At 42.4% G+C, this 21,864-nt stretch overlaps 2 protein-coding genes across 2 annotated transcripts in view; both read left to right on the forward strand.

Moving 5' to 3' along the window:
* Positions 1 to 21,864, forward strand: part of LOC141104999 (uncharacterized) — a 43,347-nt gene that overhangs the window by 3,124 nt on the left and 18,359 nt on the right. The window lies entirely within an intron of this gene.
* LOC141105480 (uncharacterized) lies at positions 9,615 to 20,880 on the forward strand. Its single transcript, XM_073595332.1, has 6 exons — positions 9,615 to 9,728; positions 18,963 to 19,076; positions 19,791 to 19,958; positions 20,063 to 20,275; positions 20,357 to 20,554; positions 20,677 to 20,880. Exons 1-6 carry the CDS (start codon positions 9,642 to 9,644, stop codon positions 20,878 to 20,880), a joined length of 984 nt encoding a protein of 327 aa, XP_073451433.1. The 5' UTR covers positions 9,615 to 9,641.

The following is a 21,864-nucleotide window of genomic DNA, read 5'->3' on the forward strand; positions in this document are numbered from 1 at the left end:
GGCGGCCATTCCTGATAAACCAGTAATGATATACAGGGGTGCTCCTTCATTGCGACACAGTGTTGCCGTGAACATTATAGATCCCCCTAAAACCATCTCTTTTTTTCATACTATGAAAGGTTTCTTTCCCTTCCGTAAATGCAATATCTGCCAAATTAACTCCTTTATGGGGAGGAAATGTGAGACTTTTCAATCTACAGTCACGAATAAGATATACGACATTGAGTCATTCATCACATGTTATGCTCAGTATGTCGTCTGTTTTATCCAGTGTCCATGTTCTAGACAGTATATTGGACGAACGAAACGTGAACTACATGTACGCTTATCAGAACATGTGGCTAACATAAAGCGAGGTTTCACCAAACACAACTTGTCTCTACGCCAAACATCACAATAAAAAATTGATGGGTACTCTTTTCCTAGCCTTCGATAAGATACGCCCCCACTGGAGAGGTACAAACAAAGTTAGATCCATTTCTAGACTTGAAACTAAGTGGATCTTTATTATGAAATCTTTTGTTCCCTTTGGATTAAACGTTGATTGGGACATTAATTGTTTTATAAATAATTCCTAATTTTTTATTCATTTTTATTAGTCTATACCCTTTTTTATATTTTACTTTTTATATAATTTTAATTCAATTTTTATTTAATATTATATGCGGATAATTATTCATATCAATATGTACTTTAGTGTTCCAAGATTGTATCTATTTTTTATCAGAGTTTTCATGTATGGTTTGAAGTATCGATTTTTAGTCTATTTGCGGTGTCTGATGTCTGTTGCATCCCTTTATGGTTTGTTTTTGCTATCCGAGTGTCCATTAGTCAGTTTACTTTTTCGCCACAAGATGGCGCTTCCTTTTCCTCCACCCTTTAGATAGATTCTAGCTCCTTAATGTGCATTGACGGCCAGCAATCAAGATGGCTGAACCGTCTTCATTTCAGTGATTGAATTGCCATCAGTCAAGATGGCGTTTGTAGTGTATTTAATGCCCATACGTGATGACGCTATAGCTTGGCCAATCCCCAGACGACGTCCTATCGTGATGAAACGCGTAGGGAGGAGCCTACAACGTCATCACGTTGTTCTCGGACGGGCTATACACGAATCTAGGGAGTGGAGGTTACAGACGGAGACACCGGAGTTTTTTATGCTATATATTCCGCTGCCCTTTTAACACTGCGATCCTGTAAGTGTACTTTTATACTCAATAAATCATTCTTTTTGGACGTATTACACTATGGAATGTTTTTGTTTCATATCCCTGGGAATCATCTGCTGCTAGCTGCTGCTGTGCGTTATGGTTGTTGGGAGACCGATTTCCCTGTGCTGGGCGAGACTGCCGTAATTGCAGTCAAAGCCGTCTGGTAAGCGCATTTGATTTCTCATCTTGAGTGTGACAAGACACAGAAGACTTTCTTCGTTTCTTTTCCTTGGCACTTTTTATGGTTTGTTCTTTTTTTGGTCACTTTTTTCAGGACTGTTTTTTTTTTTTGTGGGTTCCCTCTACACACACTTCATTAATTATTTATCACTCATTTGTTTTATTACTCAAGGTTTATATATATAGCAATTTTTCACTTATTGTTATTTTGACTAGATTTTGCGTTTATCCATACCCATATAGTTATTATATTACTTTATTAATTTGCACGTGAGCTCATCAATTTGTTTTGCTCAATTAGTATTTTTTTTATGCTTATGAGACTATGCCTTAGTCCTTTTTTTCACTTTCTTTTCACCAATCCCTTTTCTAGCGCTGCATCTCTTTGCATTATAAACATTCATTTTTTTACCCTGATACCCAGAGAAGGAATGTACATGCACTTTACCCGCGCAAATTGCTGTGCAAATTATTTCTGAATAGACCCCTAAGTGTCAGGAGATGTTTATTGAACCACCTCCCGCCCAGCCATTATACATATACAGTTGGACGGGAGCTTTGTCTATTTAGGGTAACATACCCGTACATCCTTCCACTGTACCCCTCGGGGGTGTGTAGCGGTGGGACCTGTGATCATTGTGTCTCTTGATCACCGCCAATCACAAATCGGGGTACAGGGCCCCATCAATACCTGTACCAGTGTCACTGACATACCAGTACCTGATCACCGTCACACCAGGTCCACGTGACCATTGCAGTCAGTAATATCTGTACCAGTGTCACTGAGATACCAGTACCTGATCATCGTGACACCAGTACCATGTGACCAGTGCAGCCAGCAATATCTGTACCAGTTTCAAACCAGTACACTCCAGTTCCTGATCACCGTCACACCAGTACAGTGTCACCAGAGCCAGCAGAAACATGAACACCATGTCTAAAAAAAAAGACACAGAAGTGAGGGGGGTCTTCAGATTCTGATCATGACAGATGAGAGTAGCTGGGAGGAGCTCTCACTGTCAGATTAGGATTCTGAATATGAACCCGTGGAGAGCAGCGGTTCAGTAACTGAATAGGAAGATGAAAGGATCAAAACAAAGAGAACCGAAAAAGCAGCAGGTGAGAACCAGCAGTGAAGTACATCCTGGTGATTACAGTTGGGCCGAACAAACCCTGTTTGGTTCGTGGCACAACTTTTGAACATCGAGAGAGTTCAAAGCTGAATAACGAGTCTATGGGACCCTAACTGGAAAAATCAAAAGTGCTCATTCAAGTAATTGGGAATACAATGATTATGGGGGTCCAGGTACTGCCCTGGGGGACATGTATCAATGAAATAAAGTTTTTAAAAAAAACGTCATTTTTAAATGAGCAGTAATATACTGATGCTTAAAGTGAAAGCAGAAAAATGAAAAATTCCTTTACATATAGTGCCTGGGGGGTCGCCTTAGTCTGCCTGTAAAGTGGCGTATCTGTAGTATAGAACCTGGTGCAGCAAAATTACGTTTATAAAGGCCAAAAAATTACATTTAAATAGATTTTTCCTGCAAGGTTTCTTTATTTTGTAAGCAACAGCATGGAGGGCCAGTCTGTATGATGAGGCCACAATGTAGTGCACTGGATAAATTTTGGTGTCTTTGGCAGACTTTGGATAGAAGTCGCAGGTATGGAAAAATTGGGCTTTGGGCGTTGGTGGCGCCTTCATACCATAACCCTATAGAGGTACTCTTGACGATGAAGCAATGGCTGTGCATCATCAAGGGGTAAGTGACTGATGCTATATTCAAATATTTCTGCTGACTCCTCCATGTCTGATGCTGGCGCTATGGCAGGAATAACTGTGGACAAGGAGGCAGAATAAGCCACTCTGGCAGCTTCAGGGGACTGTCTCTGCTTAGATGATGGAGGATGAGGATGGTTTAGTAAGCCAGTCCACCACCTCCTCTGCATTGTGTGGTTGGATAGCATGGGCAACATCACTAAACAGAGGAAATGATGCCCTGTCTGAGGACCTTTGCCCATGGATAACTACGCTGCTGCCTCCCTCACAGTGCCGTGGGAATGTCTGCTTCTCCTTGTTGTCCTCTCAGACATGATAAGGGAGGCTTAGTACTGAAATGTGATAGAGACACAGAAATGTGTATGTGGATGCACTTTAATCAATGGAAAGTGGTGTTTGGTAAACTTTAACTTGGGTATTCACTACACAGACACACTCCACTGATACACTATAATATACTGCAGTAAACATGCACTAACACACCTCAATATACTGCAGTAAACATGCACTAACACATGTCAATATACTGCAGTAAATGTGCACTAACGCACCTCGATATACTGTAGTAAACGTGCACTAACGCACCTCAATACATTGTAGTAAACGCGCACTGACGCACCTCAATATCATGCAATAAATGTGCACTAACGCACTTTAATATACTGCAGTAAACGTGCACTAATGCACCTCAATCTACTGCAGTAAACATGCACTAACGCACCTCAATATACTGCAGTAAACGTGCACTAATGCACCTCAACATACTACACTAAACGTGCACAAATGCATCTCAATATACTGCAGTAAACGTGCACTAATTCACCTCAACATACTACACTAAACGTGCACAAATGCATCTCAATATACTGCAGTAAACGTGCACTAATGCACCTCAATATACTGCAGTAATCGTGCACTAATGCACCGCAATATACTGCAGTAAATGTGCACCAACGCACCTCAATATACTGCAGTAAACGTGCACTAATGCATTTCAATATACTGCAGTAAATGTGTACTAACGCACCTCAATATACTGCAGTAAATGTGCACTAATGCACCGCAATATACTGTAGTAAACGTGCACCAACACACCTCAATATACTGCAGTAAACATGCACTAACACACTTCAATATACTGCAGTAAATATGCACTAATACACCTCAATATACTGTAGTAAACGTGCACTAACGCACTTCAATATACTGCAGTAAACATGCACTAACACACCTCAATATACTGCTGTAAATGTGCACTAATGCACCTCAATATACTGTAGTAAATGTGCACTAATGCACTTCAGTATACTGCAGTAAACATGCACCAACACACCTCAATATACTGCAGTAAATGTGCACTAATGTACCTCAATATACTGTAGTAAACGTGCACTAGCACACTTCAATATACTGCAGTAAATGTGCACTAATGCACCTCAATATACTGTACTAAACGTGCATGAATGTACCTCAATATACTGAAGTAAACGTGCACTAATGCACGTCAATATACTGCAGTAAACGTGCACTAATGCACCTCAATATACTGCAGTAAACGTTCACTAACACACCTAAATATACTGCAGTAAACGTGCACTGATGCACCTCAATGTACTGCAGTAAACATGCACTAATGCACCGCAATGTACTGCAGTAAACGTGCACTAATGCACTTCAATATACTGCAGTAAACGTGTACTAATGCACCTAAATATACTGCAGTAAATGTGCACTAATGCACCTCATTATACTGCAGTAAATGTGCACTAATGCACCGCAATATACTGCAGTAAATGTGCACCAACACACCTCAATATACTGCAGTAAACATGCACTAACGCACTTCAATATACTGCAGTAAACGTGCACTAACACACCTCATCATACTGCAGAAAATGTGCACTACCGCACCTCAATATACTGCAGTAAACGTGCACTAAAAGACCTCAATATACTGCACTAAACATGCATGAATGCACCTCAATATACTGTAGTAAACGTGCACTAACACACTTCAATATACTGCAGTAAACGTGCACTAACGCACTTCAGTATACTACAGTAAACGTGCACTAATGCACCTCAATATACTGTACTAAACGTGCATGAATGTACCTCAATATACTGAAGTAAACGTGCACTAATGCACGTCAATATACTGCAGTAAACGTGCACTAATGCACCTCAATATACTGCAGTAAACGTTCACTAACACACCTAAATATACTGCAGTAAACGTGCACTGATGCACCTCAATGTACTGCAGTAAACATGCACTAATGCACCGCAATGTACTGCAGTAAACGTGCACTAATGCACTTCAATATACTGCAGTAAACGTGTACTAATGCACCTAAATATACTGCAGTAAATGTGCACTAATGCACCTCATTATACTGCAGTAAATGTGCACTAATGCACCGCAATATACTGCAGTAAATGTGCACCAACACACCTCAATATACTGCAGTAAACATGCACTAACGCACTTCAATATACTGCAGTAAACGTGCACTAACACACCTCATCATACTGCAGAAAATGTGCACTACCGCACCTCAATATACTGCAGTAAACGTGCACTAAAAGACCTCAATATACTGCACTAAACATGCATGAATGCACCTCAATATACTGTAGTAAACGTGCACTAACACACTTCAATATACTGCAGTAAACGTGCACTAACGCACTTCAGTATACTACAGTAAACGTGCACCAACACACCTCATCATACTGCAGTAAATGTGCACTACCGCACCTCAATATACTGCAGTAAATGTGCACTAAAGCACCTCAATATACTGCACTAAACATGCATGAATGCACTTCAATATACTGCAGTAAACGTGCACTAACACACTTCAATATACCGCAGTAAATATGCACTAATACACCTCAATATACTGTAGTAAACGTGCACTAACGCACTTCAATATACTGCAGTAAACATGCACTAACACACCTCAATATACTGCTGTAAATGTGCACTAATGCACCTCAATATACTGTAGTAAATGTGCACTAATGCACTTCAGTATACTGCAGTAAACATGCACCAACACACCTCAATATACTGCAGTAAATGTGCACTAATGTACCTCAATATACTGTAGTAAACGTGCACTAGCACACTTCAATATACTGCAGTAAATGTGCACTAATGCACCTCAATATACTGTACTAAACGTGCATGAATGTACCTCAATATACTGAAGTAAACGTGCACTAATGCACCTCAATATACTGTAGTAAATGTGCACTAATGCACTTCAGTATACTGCAGTAAACATGCACCAACACACCTCAATATACTGTAGTAAACGTGCACTAACGCACTTCAATATACTGCAGTAAACATGCACTAACACACCTCAATATACTGCTGTAAATGTGCACTAATGCACCTCAATATACTGTAGTAAATGTGCACTAATGCACTTCAGTATACTGCAGTAAACATGCACCAACACATCTCAATATACTGCAGTAAATGTGCACTAATGTACCTCAATATACTGGAGTAAACGTGCACTAGCACACTTCAATATACTGCAGTATATGTGCACTAATGCACCTCAATATACTGTACTAAACGTGCATGAATGTACCTCAATATACTGAAGTAAACGTGCACTAATGCACGTCAATATACTGCAGTAAACGTGCACTAATGCACCTCAATATACTGCAGTAAACGTTCACTAACACACCTAAATATACTGCAGTAAACGTGCACTGATGCACCTCAATATACTGCAGTAAACATGCACTAATGCACCGCAATGTACTGCAGTAAACGTGCACTAATGCACTTCAATATACTGCAGTAAACGTGTACTAATGCACCTAAATATACTGCAGTAAATGTGCACTAATGCACCTCATTATACTGCAGTAAATGTGCACTAATGCACCGCAATATACTGCAGTAAATGTGCACCAACACACCTCAATATACTGCAGTAAACATGCACTAACGCACTTCAATATACTGCAGTAAACGTGCACTAACACACCTCATCATACTGCAGAAAATGTGCACTACCGCACCTCAATATACTGCAGTAAACGTGCACTAAAGCACCTCAATATACTGCACTAAACATGCATGAATGTACCTCAATATACTGCAGTAAACGTGCACTAACACACTTCAATATACTGCAGTAAACGTGCACTAACGCACTTCAGTATACTACAGTAAACGTGCACCAACACACCTCATCATACTGCAGTAAATGTGCACTACCGCACCTCAATATACTGCAGTAAATGTGCACTAAAGCACCTCAATATACTGCACTAAACATGCATGAATGCACTTCAATATACTGCAGTAAACGTGCACTAACACACTTCAATATACCGCAGTAAACGTGCACTAACGCACCTCAATATACTGCAGTAAACGTGTACTAACGCACCTCAATATACTGCAGTAAACGTGCACTAATGCACCTCAATATACTACAGTAAACGTGCACTAACACACTTCAATATACTGCAGTAAACGTGCACTAACGCACCTCAATGTACTGCAGTAAACGTGCCCTGACACTCTACACTGACACTAAAGTAAATTTGAACGCACTACACTCACTCTGCACTATCACTATATTCACTCTACACTTACACACACAAAGTGCAATAACTCTCTAGTAGCAATGAGCAGAGCCCTGTTCTATCTCTCTCCACTCCAATATCAAATGGCCGCTGTGGGAAGGATCCTTTTATAGAGGGGTGTGGGTGTATGAGCAATGGGCCATGATTGGGCACAATCATCATTACTTTCTCCAATCATGGCTCTGACAGTGTTCTGTGCCCTGATTGGGCAAATCCTTCATTGCTTCAGCCAATCAGGGCTTCCAATGCACTGTGCAGCGTGCAGTGGGCCGAACAAACATTTGAATGCCCTGACAATTCGCATGTTCATTGAATGAGCAAACAGCCAATGCTCCGGCCGAACCGTTCGCTCAACACTACTAGTGAGGTGGCAAGAACCAGCAGTGCAGTACATCCTGGTGAGGTGGCAAAAACCAGCAGTGCAGTACATCCTGGTGAGGTGGCAAGAACCAGCAGTGCAGTACATCCTGGTGAGGTGGCAAGAACCAGCAGTGCAATACATCCTGGTGAGGTGGCTAGAACCAGCAGTGCAGTACTTCCTGGTGAGGTGGCAAGAACCAGCAGTGCAGTACATCCTGGTGAGGTGGCGAGAATCAGCAGTGCAGTACATCCTGGTGAGGTGGCGAGAACCAGCTGTGCAGTACATCCTGGTGAGGTGGCGAGAACCAGCAGTGCAGTACATCCTGGTGAGGTGGCGAGAACCAGCAGTGCAGTACATCCTGGTGAGGTGGCGAGAACCAGCAGTGCAATACATCCTGGTGAGGTGGCAAGAACCAGCAGTGCAGTACTTCCTGGTGAGGTGGCAAGAACCAGCAGTGCAGTACATCCTGGTGAGGTGGCGAGAACCAGCAGTGCAGTACATCCTGGTGAAATTGAGACCACTGGCAGTGTAATACATCCTGGTGAGGTGGCGAGCATCAGAAGTGCAGTACCGCATGTGATCCTGAAAATGTCAATTCACTGTTGCTTTATGCAGTATTTACTGCAAAAACGCTCGGTAAATACCGCAAAAACAGGAGTTAAAGTCATTAACAAAAGGAAAACAACGTGGGGTCACCCCCCAATCCATACCAGACTCTTTGGTTTGGTATGAATTTTGTCTGTCTTCTTCTCACTGTAATGAAGTTGCTCTAAAAAGGAAGTACAACGGATGCCAGATTTCCATACAGACACACATTAAAGTACTATTTTAAAATGTTATATTAGAGAGATGATGTGTGAAGAAATGAATTCTGGCTGTTGGGTGACAAATGTGATATTTGTTGAGTTCTGAACATTCCCTGAAAGATAATACAGTGAGTACCTTACCCGGCTGAACAACAGATGTTGCCTATTCTGCCCATTGTAATTTGTGGTTAGAACTCACTCTTAAATAAATAGCCAATTAAAAAATGTCCATTTAATATGTATAGTAGGTATAAATCATTTAAATACCTACAAAAGTAACTAAGGAAATGATATATATCTTTAATTTAGGTTTACGTGAACCCAATGTTTAATATTTGAAATTTCATGATATTTACCTATATAAACCCTACTGTAAAACAACGAGCTTACTTTATAGATCCTTGTAAACTTACTTTATGTATCTTTATAACATTGTATACTCAATAAACTTCTTTTGACAAGGAAAAAATGTCCATTTAAATTTATTTACATATTTGTCCCCCTTGGTGGGAGTGGAGATGACCCCATCTATAAGGATATACAGTACATACACACACAGCACAAGGCCGTGTTCACACTACGAGATGTTTCTCAGGGCTGCAGTTCCTTTGAGCTCCACAAGGTGGTGATCTCACTTCTACCCAGACAGGAAGTCTCTATGGAATAGACAGGAAGTGATGTCAGGTCCAGACAAGAAGTTCCGGGTGAGAGGTGAGTCGGGAGGAAGTAGAGAGGAGACGTTGCTGGAAGTTTCAGCAGAGGAGGTAATAAGATCTTATTTTCTATTTACACCCAGTAACCCCCCCCTCCCCGTCATGTTCCGTCCTCTTCCTCCATAGTCACTGTGACGTCTTTTATCTCCAGCAGATGATGATACACACATATATAGTGTGGAAACCTAGATTAACCCCTTCAGGGTCAGAACATAGTATATAGAAAATAGTAGGACAAACCCCCAAAAATTCTTCAAATATATTAATAGTAAAAAGATCAGGTCTGAGCATGTAGGCCCTTTACACAATGATCTAGAGTGGGTGACTGGGGACAAGGAGAAGGCTAATTTATTAACCACTTCAGCCCCGGAAGGATTTACCCCCTTCCTGACCAGAGCACTTTTTCCAATTTGGCACTGCGTCGCTTTAACTGCTAATTGCGCGGTCATGCAATGCTGTAACCAAACGAAATTTGCGTCCTTTTCTTCCCACAAATAGAGCTTTCTTTTGATGTTATTTGATCACCTCTGCCGTTTTTATTTTTTGCGCTATACACGGAAAAAGACCGACAATTTTGAAAAAAAATGATATTTTCTACTTTTTGTTCTAAAAAAAATCCAATAAACTCAATTTTAGTCATACATTTAGGCCAAAATGTATTCGGCCACATGTCTTTGGTAAAAAAAATGTCAATAAGTGTATATTTATTGGTTTGCGCAAAAGTTATAGCGTCTACAAACTAGGGTACATTTTCTGGAATTTAAACAGCTTTTAGTTTATGACTGCCTATGTCATTTCTTGAGGTGCTAAAATGGCAGGGCAGTACAAAACCCCCCCAAATGACCCCATTTTGGAAAGTAGACACCCCAAGGAAATTGCTGAGAGGCATGTTGAGCCCATTGAATATTCATTTTTTTTGTCCCAAGTGATTGAATAATGACAAAAAAAAAAAAAAAATTACAAAAAGTTGTCACTAAATGATATATTGCTCACACAGGCCATGGGCATATGTGGAATTGCACCCCAAAATACATTTAGCTGCTTCTCCTGAGTATGGGGATACCACATGTGTGGGACTTTTTAGGAGCCTAGCCGCATACGGGACCCCGAAAACCAATCACCGCCTTCAGGATTTCTAAAGGTGTAAATTTTTGATTTCACTCTTCACTGCCTATCACAGTTTCAGAGGTCATGGAATGCCCAGGTGGCACAAAACCCCCCCAAATGACCCCATTTTGGAAAGTAGACACCCCAAGCTATTTGCTGAGAGGCATGTTGAGTCCATGGAATATTTTATATTTTGACACAAGTTGCGGGAAAGTGACAATTTATTTATTTTTTGCACAAAGTTGTCACTAAATGATATATTGCTCACACAGGCCATGGGCATATGTGGAATTGCACCCCAAAATACATTTAGCTGATTCTCCTGAGTACGGGGATACCACATGTGTGGGACTTTTTGGGAGCCTAGCCGCATACGGGGCCCCGAAAACCAAGCACCGCCTTCAGGATTTCTAAGGGTGTACATTTTTGATTTCACTCTTCACTGCCTATCACAGTTTCGGAGGCCATGGAATGCCCAGGTGGCACAAACCCCCCCCAAATGACCCCATTTTGGAAAGTAGACACCCCAAGCTATTTGCTGAGAGGCATGGTGAGTATTTTGCAGCTCTCATTTGTTTTTGAAAATGAAGAAAGACAAAAAAAAATTTTTTTTTCTTTTTTTAATTTTCAAAACTTTGTGACAAAAAGTGAGGTCTGCAAAATACTCACTATACCTCTCATCAAATAGCTTGGGGTGTCTACTTTCCAAAATGGGGTCATTTGGGGGGGTTTTGTGCCACCTGGGCATTCCATGGCCTCCGAAACTGTGATAGGCAGTGAAGAGTGAAATCAAAAATTTACGCCCTTAGAAAGCCTGAAGGTGGTGATTGGTTTTCGGGGTCCCGTACGCGGCTAGGCTCCCAAAAAGTCTCACACATGTGGTATCCCCATACTCAGGAGAAGCAGCAGAATGTATTTTGGGGTGTAATTTCACATATTCCCATGGCATGTTTGAGCAATATAACATTTAGTGACAACTTTGTGCAAAAAAAAAAAAAAATAATAATTTGTCTCTTTCCCGCAACTTGTGTCACAATATAAAATATTCCATGGACTCGACATGCCTCTCAGCAAATAGCTTGGGGTGTCTACTTTCCAAAATGGGGTCATTTGGGGGGGTTTTGAACTGTCCTGGCATTTTATGCACAACATTTAGAAGCTTACGTCACACATCACCCACTCTTCTAACCACTTGAAGACAAAGCCCTTTCTAACACTTTTTGATTACATGAAAAAATTATTTTTTTTTGCAAGAAAATTACTTTGAACCCCCAAACATTATATATTTTTTTAAAGCAAATGCCCTACAGATTAAAATGGTGGGTGTTTCATTTTTTTTTTCACACAGTATTTGCGCAGCGATTTTTCAAACGCATTTTTTGGGGAAAAAACACACTTTTTTACATTTTAATGCACTAAAACACACTATATTGCCCAAATGTTTGATGTAATAAAAAAGATGATCTTAGGCCGAGTACATGGATACCAAACATGACATGCTTTACAATTGCGCACAAACGTGCAGTGGCAACAAAATAAATACATTTTTAAAAGCCTTTACAGGTTACCACTTTAGATTTACAGAGGAGGTCTACTGCTAAAATTACTGCCCTCGATCTGACCGTCGCGGTGATACCTCACATGCATGGTGCAATTGCTTTTTACATGTGACGCCAGACCGACGCTTGCGTTCGCCTTAGCGCGAGAGCAGGGGGGACAGGGGTGCTTTTTTTTTTTTTTTCTTTATTATTTTTTTGCTTTTTTATCTTATTTTAAAACTGTTCCTTTCATTTTTTTTTTTTTTAATCATTTTTATTGTTATCTCAGGGAATGTAAATATCCCCTATGATAGCAATAGGTAGAGACAGGTACTCTTTTTTGAAAAAATTGGGGTCTATTAGACCCTAGATCTCTCCTCTGCCCTCAAAGCATCTGACCACACCAAGATCGGTGTGATAAAATGCTTCCCCAATTTCCCAATGGCGCTATTTACATCCGGCGAAATCTAAGTCATAAAATGCTCGTAGCTTCCGGTTTCTTAGGCCATAGAGATGTTTGGAGCCACTCTGGTCTCTGATCAGCTCTATGGTCAGCTGGCTGAATCACCGGCTGCATTCTCAGGTTCCCTGTTGAGACAGGAGAGCCAGAGAAAAACACGGAAGACGGTGGGGGGGGGGGCATTCTCTCCCACTGCTTGTAAAAGCAGTCTAGAGGCTAATTAGCTGCTAGGATTGCTTTTACATGAAAGCCGACCGCTGGCTGAAAAGAATGTTACCAAGATGATACCTAAACCTGCAGGCATCATTCTGGTATAACCACTCAAAGTCGTGAATGCTGTACCTGAAGACAAAAAATGGTTAACAATAAAGCACAGTAAACGGTAAAGTATAAAAAATTGCATACCTGAAAAGCAAACATGATAAAACATAATAACAATAAAACATTGCAGAATAGAATACAGTAAAAAAGAGCAGAACAAGAGAGAGAGAATAGAGAGAGAGAGAACAATAAAACGACAACTATTATTTTTTATTTTATATTTTTGTTTGTGTTTTTTTTTTTTTTTTTTTTTTTTTACACTTTTTTTGTAACTGTAACTTTTATAACTGTAACCGGTTCCAGGTTCGGGTTTTTTTCAAAATGCGATGGCATCTTGGGAGACCCTGTGAAAGTGTGTCCTAGTCTGTGCAGTGCTGTACCCTACGCTAATACTCAACTAGAATGGTAGCGTTCAAAACATTCACCAATGCAAAGACCAGGATTGTCAGGACAGGAGGGACAATAATAGCGGGTGTCACGCCTATATCCGCGCTTGCTGCAGACACGACATCTTTTTTGGGGGGGTTTGTTGGGTAGGGGTACTCGGGAGGACATAAAAATGCCTCTCTATTTGTGCTTGCCACCTCACCAGCTTGAACTGCACTTATGGGACTCGCCACGTCACCAAGTGTTACTGCAGTGCTGGTTTGACTACGACCGGGGTGTAATAGGCCGCTGGCACTTGCAGTTCACCAAAACGCTACAAAAAAACCTGTTAGTGATCGCTGGGATCAGGCCTGACTCTGCGAACGCTGCAGTTATGCATTTAGTGTTTTGTAAGTGTCAGTGATCGATCGATACTGCACTTGGATGGGCTGGGCTGGGCCGGGCGGAGGGGCAAAACGCAGGTGCTAGCAGGTATCTGGGCTGATCCCGCTAACACTGTGTTTTTGGGAACCCTAAACTGCTGGGGACGCTAGTATAGATCGGATCAGATCAGATATTGATCAGTTCAGATACTATACCACTAAGGGAGGTGTACGGTGCGTGCGTGGGTGTTAGCGGTACTGGCACTAACCTGACGCTGCCTGGGGCTGGTGCTTGCCATTTCACCAAAATGCTACCAAAAAAACTGTTAGCGATCGCAGGGATCAGGCCTGACTCTGCGAACGCTGCAGTTATGCGTTTAGTGTTTTGTAAGTGACAGTGATCGATCGATACTGCACTTGGGTGGGCTGGGCTGGGCCGGGCGGAGGGGAAAAACGCAGGTGCTAGCAGGTATCTGGGCTGATCCCGCTAACACTGCGTTTTTGGGAACCCTAAACTGCTGGGGACGCTAGTATAGATCGGATCAGATCAGATATTGATGCGTTCAGATACTATACCACTAAGGGAGGCGTATGCTGCGTGCGTGGGTGTTAGCGGTACTGGCGCTAATCTGACGCTGCCTGGGGCGACGCATATCACCGCCGGGCGATCGGGGGGCTAAACCTTTATTCGGTAATAAACGGCGGGTGCCCTGACACTATAAAAAATAAACAAACTAACCAGCGTCACCCGTAACACTTATACGGTGATCAGTGGTGAAAGGGTTAACTAGGGGGCAATCAAGGGGTTAAAACATTTATTAGGTAGTATATGGGGGTCCCTGACGCTATAAAACGCTGACGGCGAACCTAAATATTTACGTCCCTAACTAGCGTCACCAGCGACACTAATACAGCGATCAGAAAAATGATCGCTTAGCGACACTGGTGACAGGGGGTGATCAAGGGGTTAAAACTTTATTAGGGGGGGTTAGGGGGGTACCCTAGACCTACAGGGGGCCTAACACTCACTGCCCTGACACTGTAACTGTCACAAACTGACACCAATACAGTAATCAGAAAAAAAAAAAAAAAAAAAAAACCTGCTTGGTGTCAGTTTGTGACGGGGGGGGTGATTGGGGGGCGATCGGGGGGGGGGGGGGGGGTCGGGGTGTTTTGTGTGCCTGGCATGTTCTACTGTGTGTAGTGTGTTGGTGCACTTACATTTCAGTCTTCTCTCCTCGGCCCGGAACGGAAAATACCGAGCCGAGGAGAGATGACATCATTTCCTCTGCCTCTGTGTACAATACAGAGGCAGGGAAATGATCCCATTGGCTGAGAGCGATTGCGAGGGGGGGGCCACGAATGGATGGCCTCCCCCTCACCTCCGATCGCCGGGGGAGATTTGCCGACCGCTGCAGGCACCGGGGAGGGTCCGATCGGACCCCCCACCCGCGGGCAGGCAAGGACGTACCTGTAAGTCCTTTTGCCTGCCCGTGCCATTCTGCCGACGTATATAGGCGTGCGGCGGTCGGCAAGTGGTTAAATACTTTCTTCAGCTCTGTGTATACAAAGGAGCATGGGGGAGCTCATGTCCATAATGGGGGTGGCAGTGACACAGCCCCCAATGATCCACAATGGCTCAAAAGTGATCTGGTCCAGAAATATTTAGACAGAATAAAGGTGGACAAAGCATCTGGACCTGATGGCATCCACCCACAGATCCTAAAAGAATTGAGCTCTGTAATTTCAAAGCCATTGTATCTAACTTTTGGGGACTCATGGACTCTCTGCCCCCCTACCCGCTCACCTGCCGACTGGCCTGTTGTGCCGCTCACCCGTCGGCACACTGACTGATCCACCCGCCTGCCTGTCACTAATTTCGGGGGGGGGGGGGGGGGGGGCAATTGCCCCGTTGCCCCCCCTAGATCCGCTCTCTGGTAGGTGTCATGCCGGACAAAGTGGAATACCGAGCCGTAATTAGGTTCCTCCATCTTCAAGGGAAATCTGACCAAAGATGAGGAGGACTTTTTAAACCGATTAGTGACCATGGATGAAAGCTGGGTATGTCTAGATGATCCTGAGACTAAAGAAGTGAGTAAAACGTGGAAACGTGCTTCATCACCCAACCCCCAAAAAGGCTGAGGCCGTCATTACTGAAGTTGATAGCTGGTTTTCCTCCAAATCGGCATACTTCTACACAGATGGTATTAAAGGTCTGTTCCACAGAGGTGAGAAGTGTGTGACCATAGGAGGTGGAAATGTAGAGAAGGAAGAGTCAGCAGACTAAATTTCAGATCTCTGGCACATCTGGATCTTGGTGAGGGTAAGGACTTGCTGGCCTCCCCTCGTATATCCTGGAACACAATATTGTAGATCTGTGATACTATTTTCATGTTAAATTTCAAAAAACAATCGGCAAGGCTGCAGTCAGAAAGTGGCGTTGGCCATCTTGGTACACCCCGCACTGCTCACCGCCAAACTGATAGTCATAAGGGACAGACGGCATTTCTTGACACCCTCATTCGGTGGCGTTGATGTACTGTGGAAAGAGATAAAAAGGATGCGGCGCTAACAAATATTATGAAACTAAAAACAAAAAGAACAAAAGCTAATGACAGATCTGATCCCCATCCAAACCAATGTAAAATAAAGTGAGGTAGCTATATACACAAAATGAATAGTGCTGCAATAAATGACAATTGAATATATATGAATGAACACTGATATCCAAAAGAATAATATATATAGCGATAACAAAAAATTATTAAGAGAGAAAAAACCCCCAAAATATAAAGTCCAAAAAATATCAAAAGTAATCCGTGATTGGAAAAAGAAGATGTGCCAAAAAAGAGTAGATGCAGGTAAGGATGCCGGTGAAGAGGTCTTCCGAGTCTTGTCACACACAGAGTGGATAATCAAATGCGCTTACCAGATCCTGGTGACTGCTATTACGGCAGTCTTAAACAGCACAGGGAAATCGGTCTCCCCACAACCTTGCCATGCAGCGACCGTAAGCAGCGGATTATTTTCAAACGTGTAAAACAAAGGGACAATCCATAGCGTAATATGTCCGAACATGGAATTTATTATAAAAGAATTTCACTTACACAATCAAGATGAAAAAACCAGCGTGTTGTCACAGTAAGCAAAAATTCGGCATCTCCGTCTATCGCCTCCACTTCCTGGGTTCGTGCAAAGCCCAACCGAGAACGGATGTGATGACGTTGTAGGCCCTCCCTACGCGTTTCGTCACGATAGGACGTCATCTGGGGATTGGCCACACTCGAGCGTCACCACGTATGGGCTTTATATACTATAGACGCCATCTTAACTGATGGCAAATAGGTATAACATGGAGAACGGCCCAATTTCCTTACATAGCGGCCGTCAATGCACGTGACTAAACTGAAAAACTTTCAAAGTGGAGGAAGGAAAAGTGCCATCTTGTGGTAAAAAAGTATAATGATCGAATATTTTCTCGGATGGTGACAAACCAGGAAGGGATTCAGCAGACGGTAGATGTTACAACCCAATAAAATTACACATTAATGGTTTATTAAAATATAAAGGCAATAATTTGAATTGCCAGACATCTGAAATATCAATGATATAAGATAAAAGATAATAAAATAATAAAAAATATAAATATAAAATCTATAACAAAACCGATTTAAAAGGGAGAAAAAATATGACCAAAGAATAATAAAAGGGAGCACAATTTTCAAGAATTATTTATAAAACAATTGATGTCCCAATCAACGTTTAGCCCGAAAGGGACAAAAGATTTCATATGGAAGATCCACCTAGTTTCAAGCCTAGAAATGGACCTGACTTTATTTGTGCCTCTCCAATGTGGGTTTATCTTGTCAAAGGCTAAAAAGAGGGTACCCTTCAGTTTCTTATTATGGTACTTGGCATAATGCCTAGACAGGTTATGTTTAGTGAAACCCCGCTTTATATTAGCCACATGTTCTGATAACCGCACGTGTAATTCACGTTTGGTTCGACCAATATACTGTTTGGAACATGGGCACTGAATAAGATAGACGACATATTTTGTAGAGCATGTAATAAATGTTGATGTACTGTGCCAAAACTCCCAACTTTCTGAGATGGGAACGAGGGACGCCTATTAGCAAAAGTATGTAGGCATAGGACACACCCCCTGCCACGCCCTGTGAAGGGAAATTGTGCAAAATAAATGATTGGGTAAGCCCACAAGTGCTTTTTTTTACCACTACAATTTCTTTATATTGGCTTTTGGAATTGACAAATGCAGCAATTTAGAAATTAGATGAAAGGTTTAGCACCTGAGAAACACTTTTTGAAAGATAAAAAGTAAATTTTATATACAACTATATAGATCAGACCAAAATGAGGAGAGAGCGACAGAGGGACCTTGTTCCAAATCTGGGACAGTCCCTCCAAATCCGGGACAGTCCCTCCACATCCGGGACAGTCCCTCCAAATCCGGGACAGTCCCTCCACATCCGGGACAGTCCCTCCACATCCGGGACAGTCCCTCCACATCCGGAACAGTCCCTCCGCATCCGGGACAGTCCCCCCAAATGCGGGACAGTTGGGTGCGATGTATCACTAAACAAATCATCACATAGACAATTTTTTGTCCCGTATGTGATGGGAAAAAAAAAGTTAAAAAAAACAAAAATTTTTTTTAATTGTAAGAAATTAAAGTTACACCCAAGAGCATGAAATCACCCCCCCCTCCAAAAAAAATTAGCCCCCCCCCCATTGCCACATATACGCACGCAGTGCGGTGCCTACGCCTATAAACGTTGCGATACTTTTGTTACTTACCACCACGCACACCAGAATGAGAGTAATAATTCTAACACCAGACCTCCACCGTAATGCTAAGCTGATGACCTATGGGGGGCTTTCAAAGCATATATAAATATATATATATATATATATAAAATAAATATCGGGTACTGAAGTTTCTCGCCATATAAAGGAGCATGCAAATTTAAGGTTTGACATGTCTGGTATCTATTTACTTGATGCAACCTCATCTTTTATATTTTACCAAAAAATGGTAATTTATTGCGATTTTGGGCTCCCCAAAATTAACTTTCAATGTGTCTACAAGGAGACCTGTATAAATCAAATGACGGCACCAATGAGGATGGAGGAGGACCGAAGTCACATGACTGAGAAGATACTAAACCTCACCCTGGAGATCATCTACCTGCTGACCGGAGAGGTGAGGAGGATTCTGGGAGGTCACATGACATCACTCTTATCTCTATTAATAAAACACAGACCTGACCGGAGAGGTGAGGAGGATTCTGGGAGGTCACATGACATCACTCTTATCTCCTATTAATAAAACACAGACCTGACCGGAGAGGTGAGGAGGATTCTGGGAGGTCACATGACATCACTCTTATCTCTATTAATAAAACACAGACCTGACCAGAGAGGTGAGGAGGATTCTGGGAGGTCACATGACATCACTCTTATCTCTATTAATAAAACACAGACCTGACCGGAGAGGTGAGGAGGATTCTGGGAGGTCACATGACATCACTCTTATCTCTATTAATAAAACACAGACCTGACCGGAGAGGTGAGGAGGATTCTGGGAGGTCACATGACATCACTCTTATCTCTATTAATAAAACACAGACCTGACCGGAGAGGTGAGGAGGATTCTGGGAGGTCACATGACATCACTCTTATCTCTATTAATAAAACACAGACCTGACCGGAGAGGTGAGGAGGATTCTGGGAGGTCACATGACATCATTCTTATCTCTATTAATAAAACACAGACCTGACCAGAGAGGTGAGGAGGATTCTGGGAGGTCACATGACATCACTCTTGTCTAGTCTGGTCAGTAGTCCATGTTCTTATTGTAGACATTTAGATGATGTCAGATGACTGATGTCGGTTTATCTTTCTCCTGATCTGTAGGATTATGTTGTAGTGAAGAAGTCTAGTGAGGAGCCAATCTCAGGAGGATGGAGCAGGACCCAGAGCTCCACCATGGTGCCTCCCCCTCCTTCTCCCATACCTGAGAGGAACAAAGAGCAGAAGATCCTGGAACTGACCACCATGATGGTCCATCTGCTTACAGGAGAGGTGAGCGGTGCTGGGAATTCTGGGACATTATCACTGATAGTATCATTAGGATCTGTACATTATCTGCATTGTTACCATTGATGTCATTTTTATTATATATTCAGAGTGGAAACCTGAGAGATCCTAAATTTGAGGTTAAAGAAGAGATAAAAGAGGAGGATGATGAGGATGGGGTGATGGAGAAAATACACAAAGATCTGTACCAGGACACCATGGTGGAGTCATCCAGCTACAGAAACCCACCAGAGAGATGTCCCCGTCCTCTGTATTCCCGGGATTCCACACAGGAAGGTCACACCATCCCTCACCATCATCAGGTAGATGAGGAACAATTACTGGTAATTATACATTATGCACAAGCTTGTGTGTTACAATAAATGTTTTATAATATATTGCAGAGTGGAAACCTCGGGGATGATAATATTTTTGTAAAAGGAGAGTATAAAGAGGAGGATGAGGAGTATGGAGTGATGGAGGAGTTTTCAGAAGGACACAAGGATATAATGGAGCCACCTAATACCAGGAACCCACCAGAGAGATGTCCCCGTCCTCTGTATTCCACACAGGAAGGTCACATCGTCCCTCACTGTTACAAGGTTGGTGGGGCGGAGAATCTAGAACATGGACTAATGGGACGATGTGTGGATTTCTTATATGATGTCACAATAATAAAGCTTATATTTTACAGATGATATTCTCTCTCATTTTCTTGATTTAGAGTGGAGATCCAATCGATATAGAATTTGAGGTTAAATCAGAAGAAGAAGAGAGGTATGTGAGGGATGATCAGCAGTCTATGGAGGAGGATGGAATAACGGGGACATTTATAGAGGAGGACACTCCTACAGAGATCAGCACAGGTGGGTCATTAACACTAAATACATTCCTCCACCCATACAGCTCACTGATTGGTCCAGAGTAGGGTGGGGACTGGGTGATATCAGCCTGTAATCCCCTGGTCACTTTCCTGAGCTGTGTTCCCCGTCCTGTATTCTTGTATTTCTCTCCGATAATCTTCCTTCTCTGTGTTTGCAGTAAAATGTTGATTTTTGGTATAGGTGTTGCTCGGCCTAGGCACCTGGGGGATGTGTTTTGGATCTTAGCAAAAGGGGGACCTACTCAATAGTAGGTGGATGGTTATTATTTCATGGCCGATCTGTGTATTGTATGGTACATACTCCTGACCCCTGCACTATATACTCTATGTTGTATATTACATAGTCCTGACACTCGTCCTATAATCCCCTCATCACTGTCACTCCTATAAAAGACAGTTCTTGTTGTTTCCTCACTCTCTGACTAAGGTCCATGAATAAAGAAATGAACTGGTAGGAGATCAGAGGACCCATTTACTAGTTACCTTGTAAGATCCTCAGAGACAAAGCTGCCTGATGTGGGCGGAGTCCTGGTTTAGGGGAACCAATCAGCTCATGTCTAGTAATAATCTTTGTATTTCTATTTTAGTAGATGGACGGGAGATGAGGAAAACCTCAGAGGATTGTCTCACTTTGTCTCCAGACTGTAAAGTAGAAGATGAAGACATCACACAGTATAGTCCAGGAGAAAACCCGACTACCTCAAATGTCCATCCGGCACCACACAGTGTAGATGGACCATCGTATTCCTCTTATCCTGAGGAACCTCAGACTGTGCGGGACGGTGCCGGACCATCGTATTCCTCTTATCCTGAGGAACCTCAGACTGTGAGGGACGGTGCTGGACCATCGTATTCCTCTTATCCTGAGGAACCTCAGACTGTGAGGGACGGTGCCGGACCATCGTATTCCTCTTATCCTGAGGAACCTCAGACTGTGAGGGACGGTGCCGGACCATCGTATTCCTCTTATCCTGAGGAACCTCAGACTGTGAGGGACGGTGCCGGACCATCGTATTCCTCTTATCCTGA

Source organism: Aquarana catesbeiana, linkage group LG08 (genome assembly GCF_042186555.1).
Source record: "Aquarana catesbeiana isolate 2022-GZ linkage group LG08, ASM4218655v1, whole genome shotgun sequence".
Lineage (NCBI taxonomy): Eukaryota > Metazoa > Chordata > Amphibia > Anura > Ranidae > Aquarana > Aquarana catesbeiana.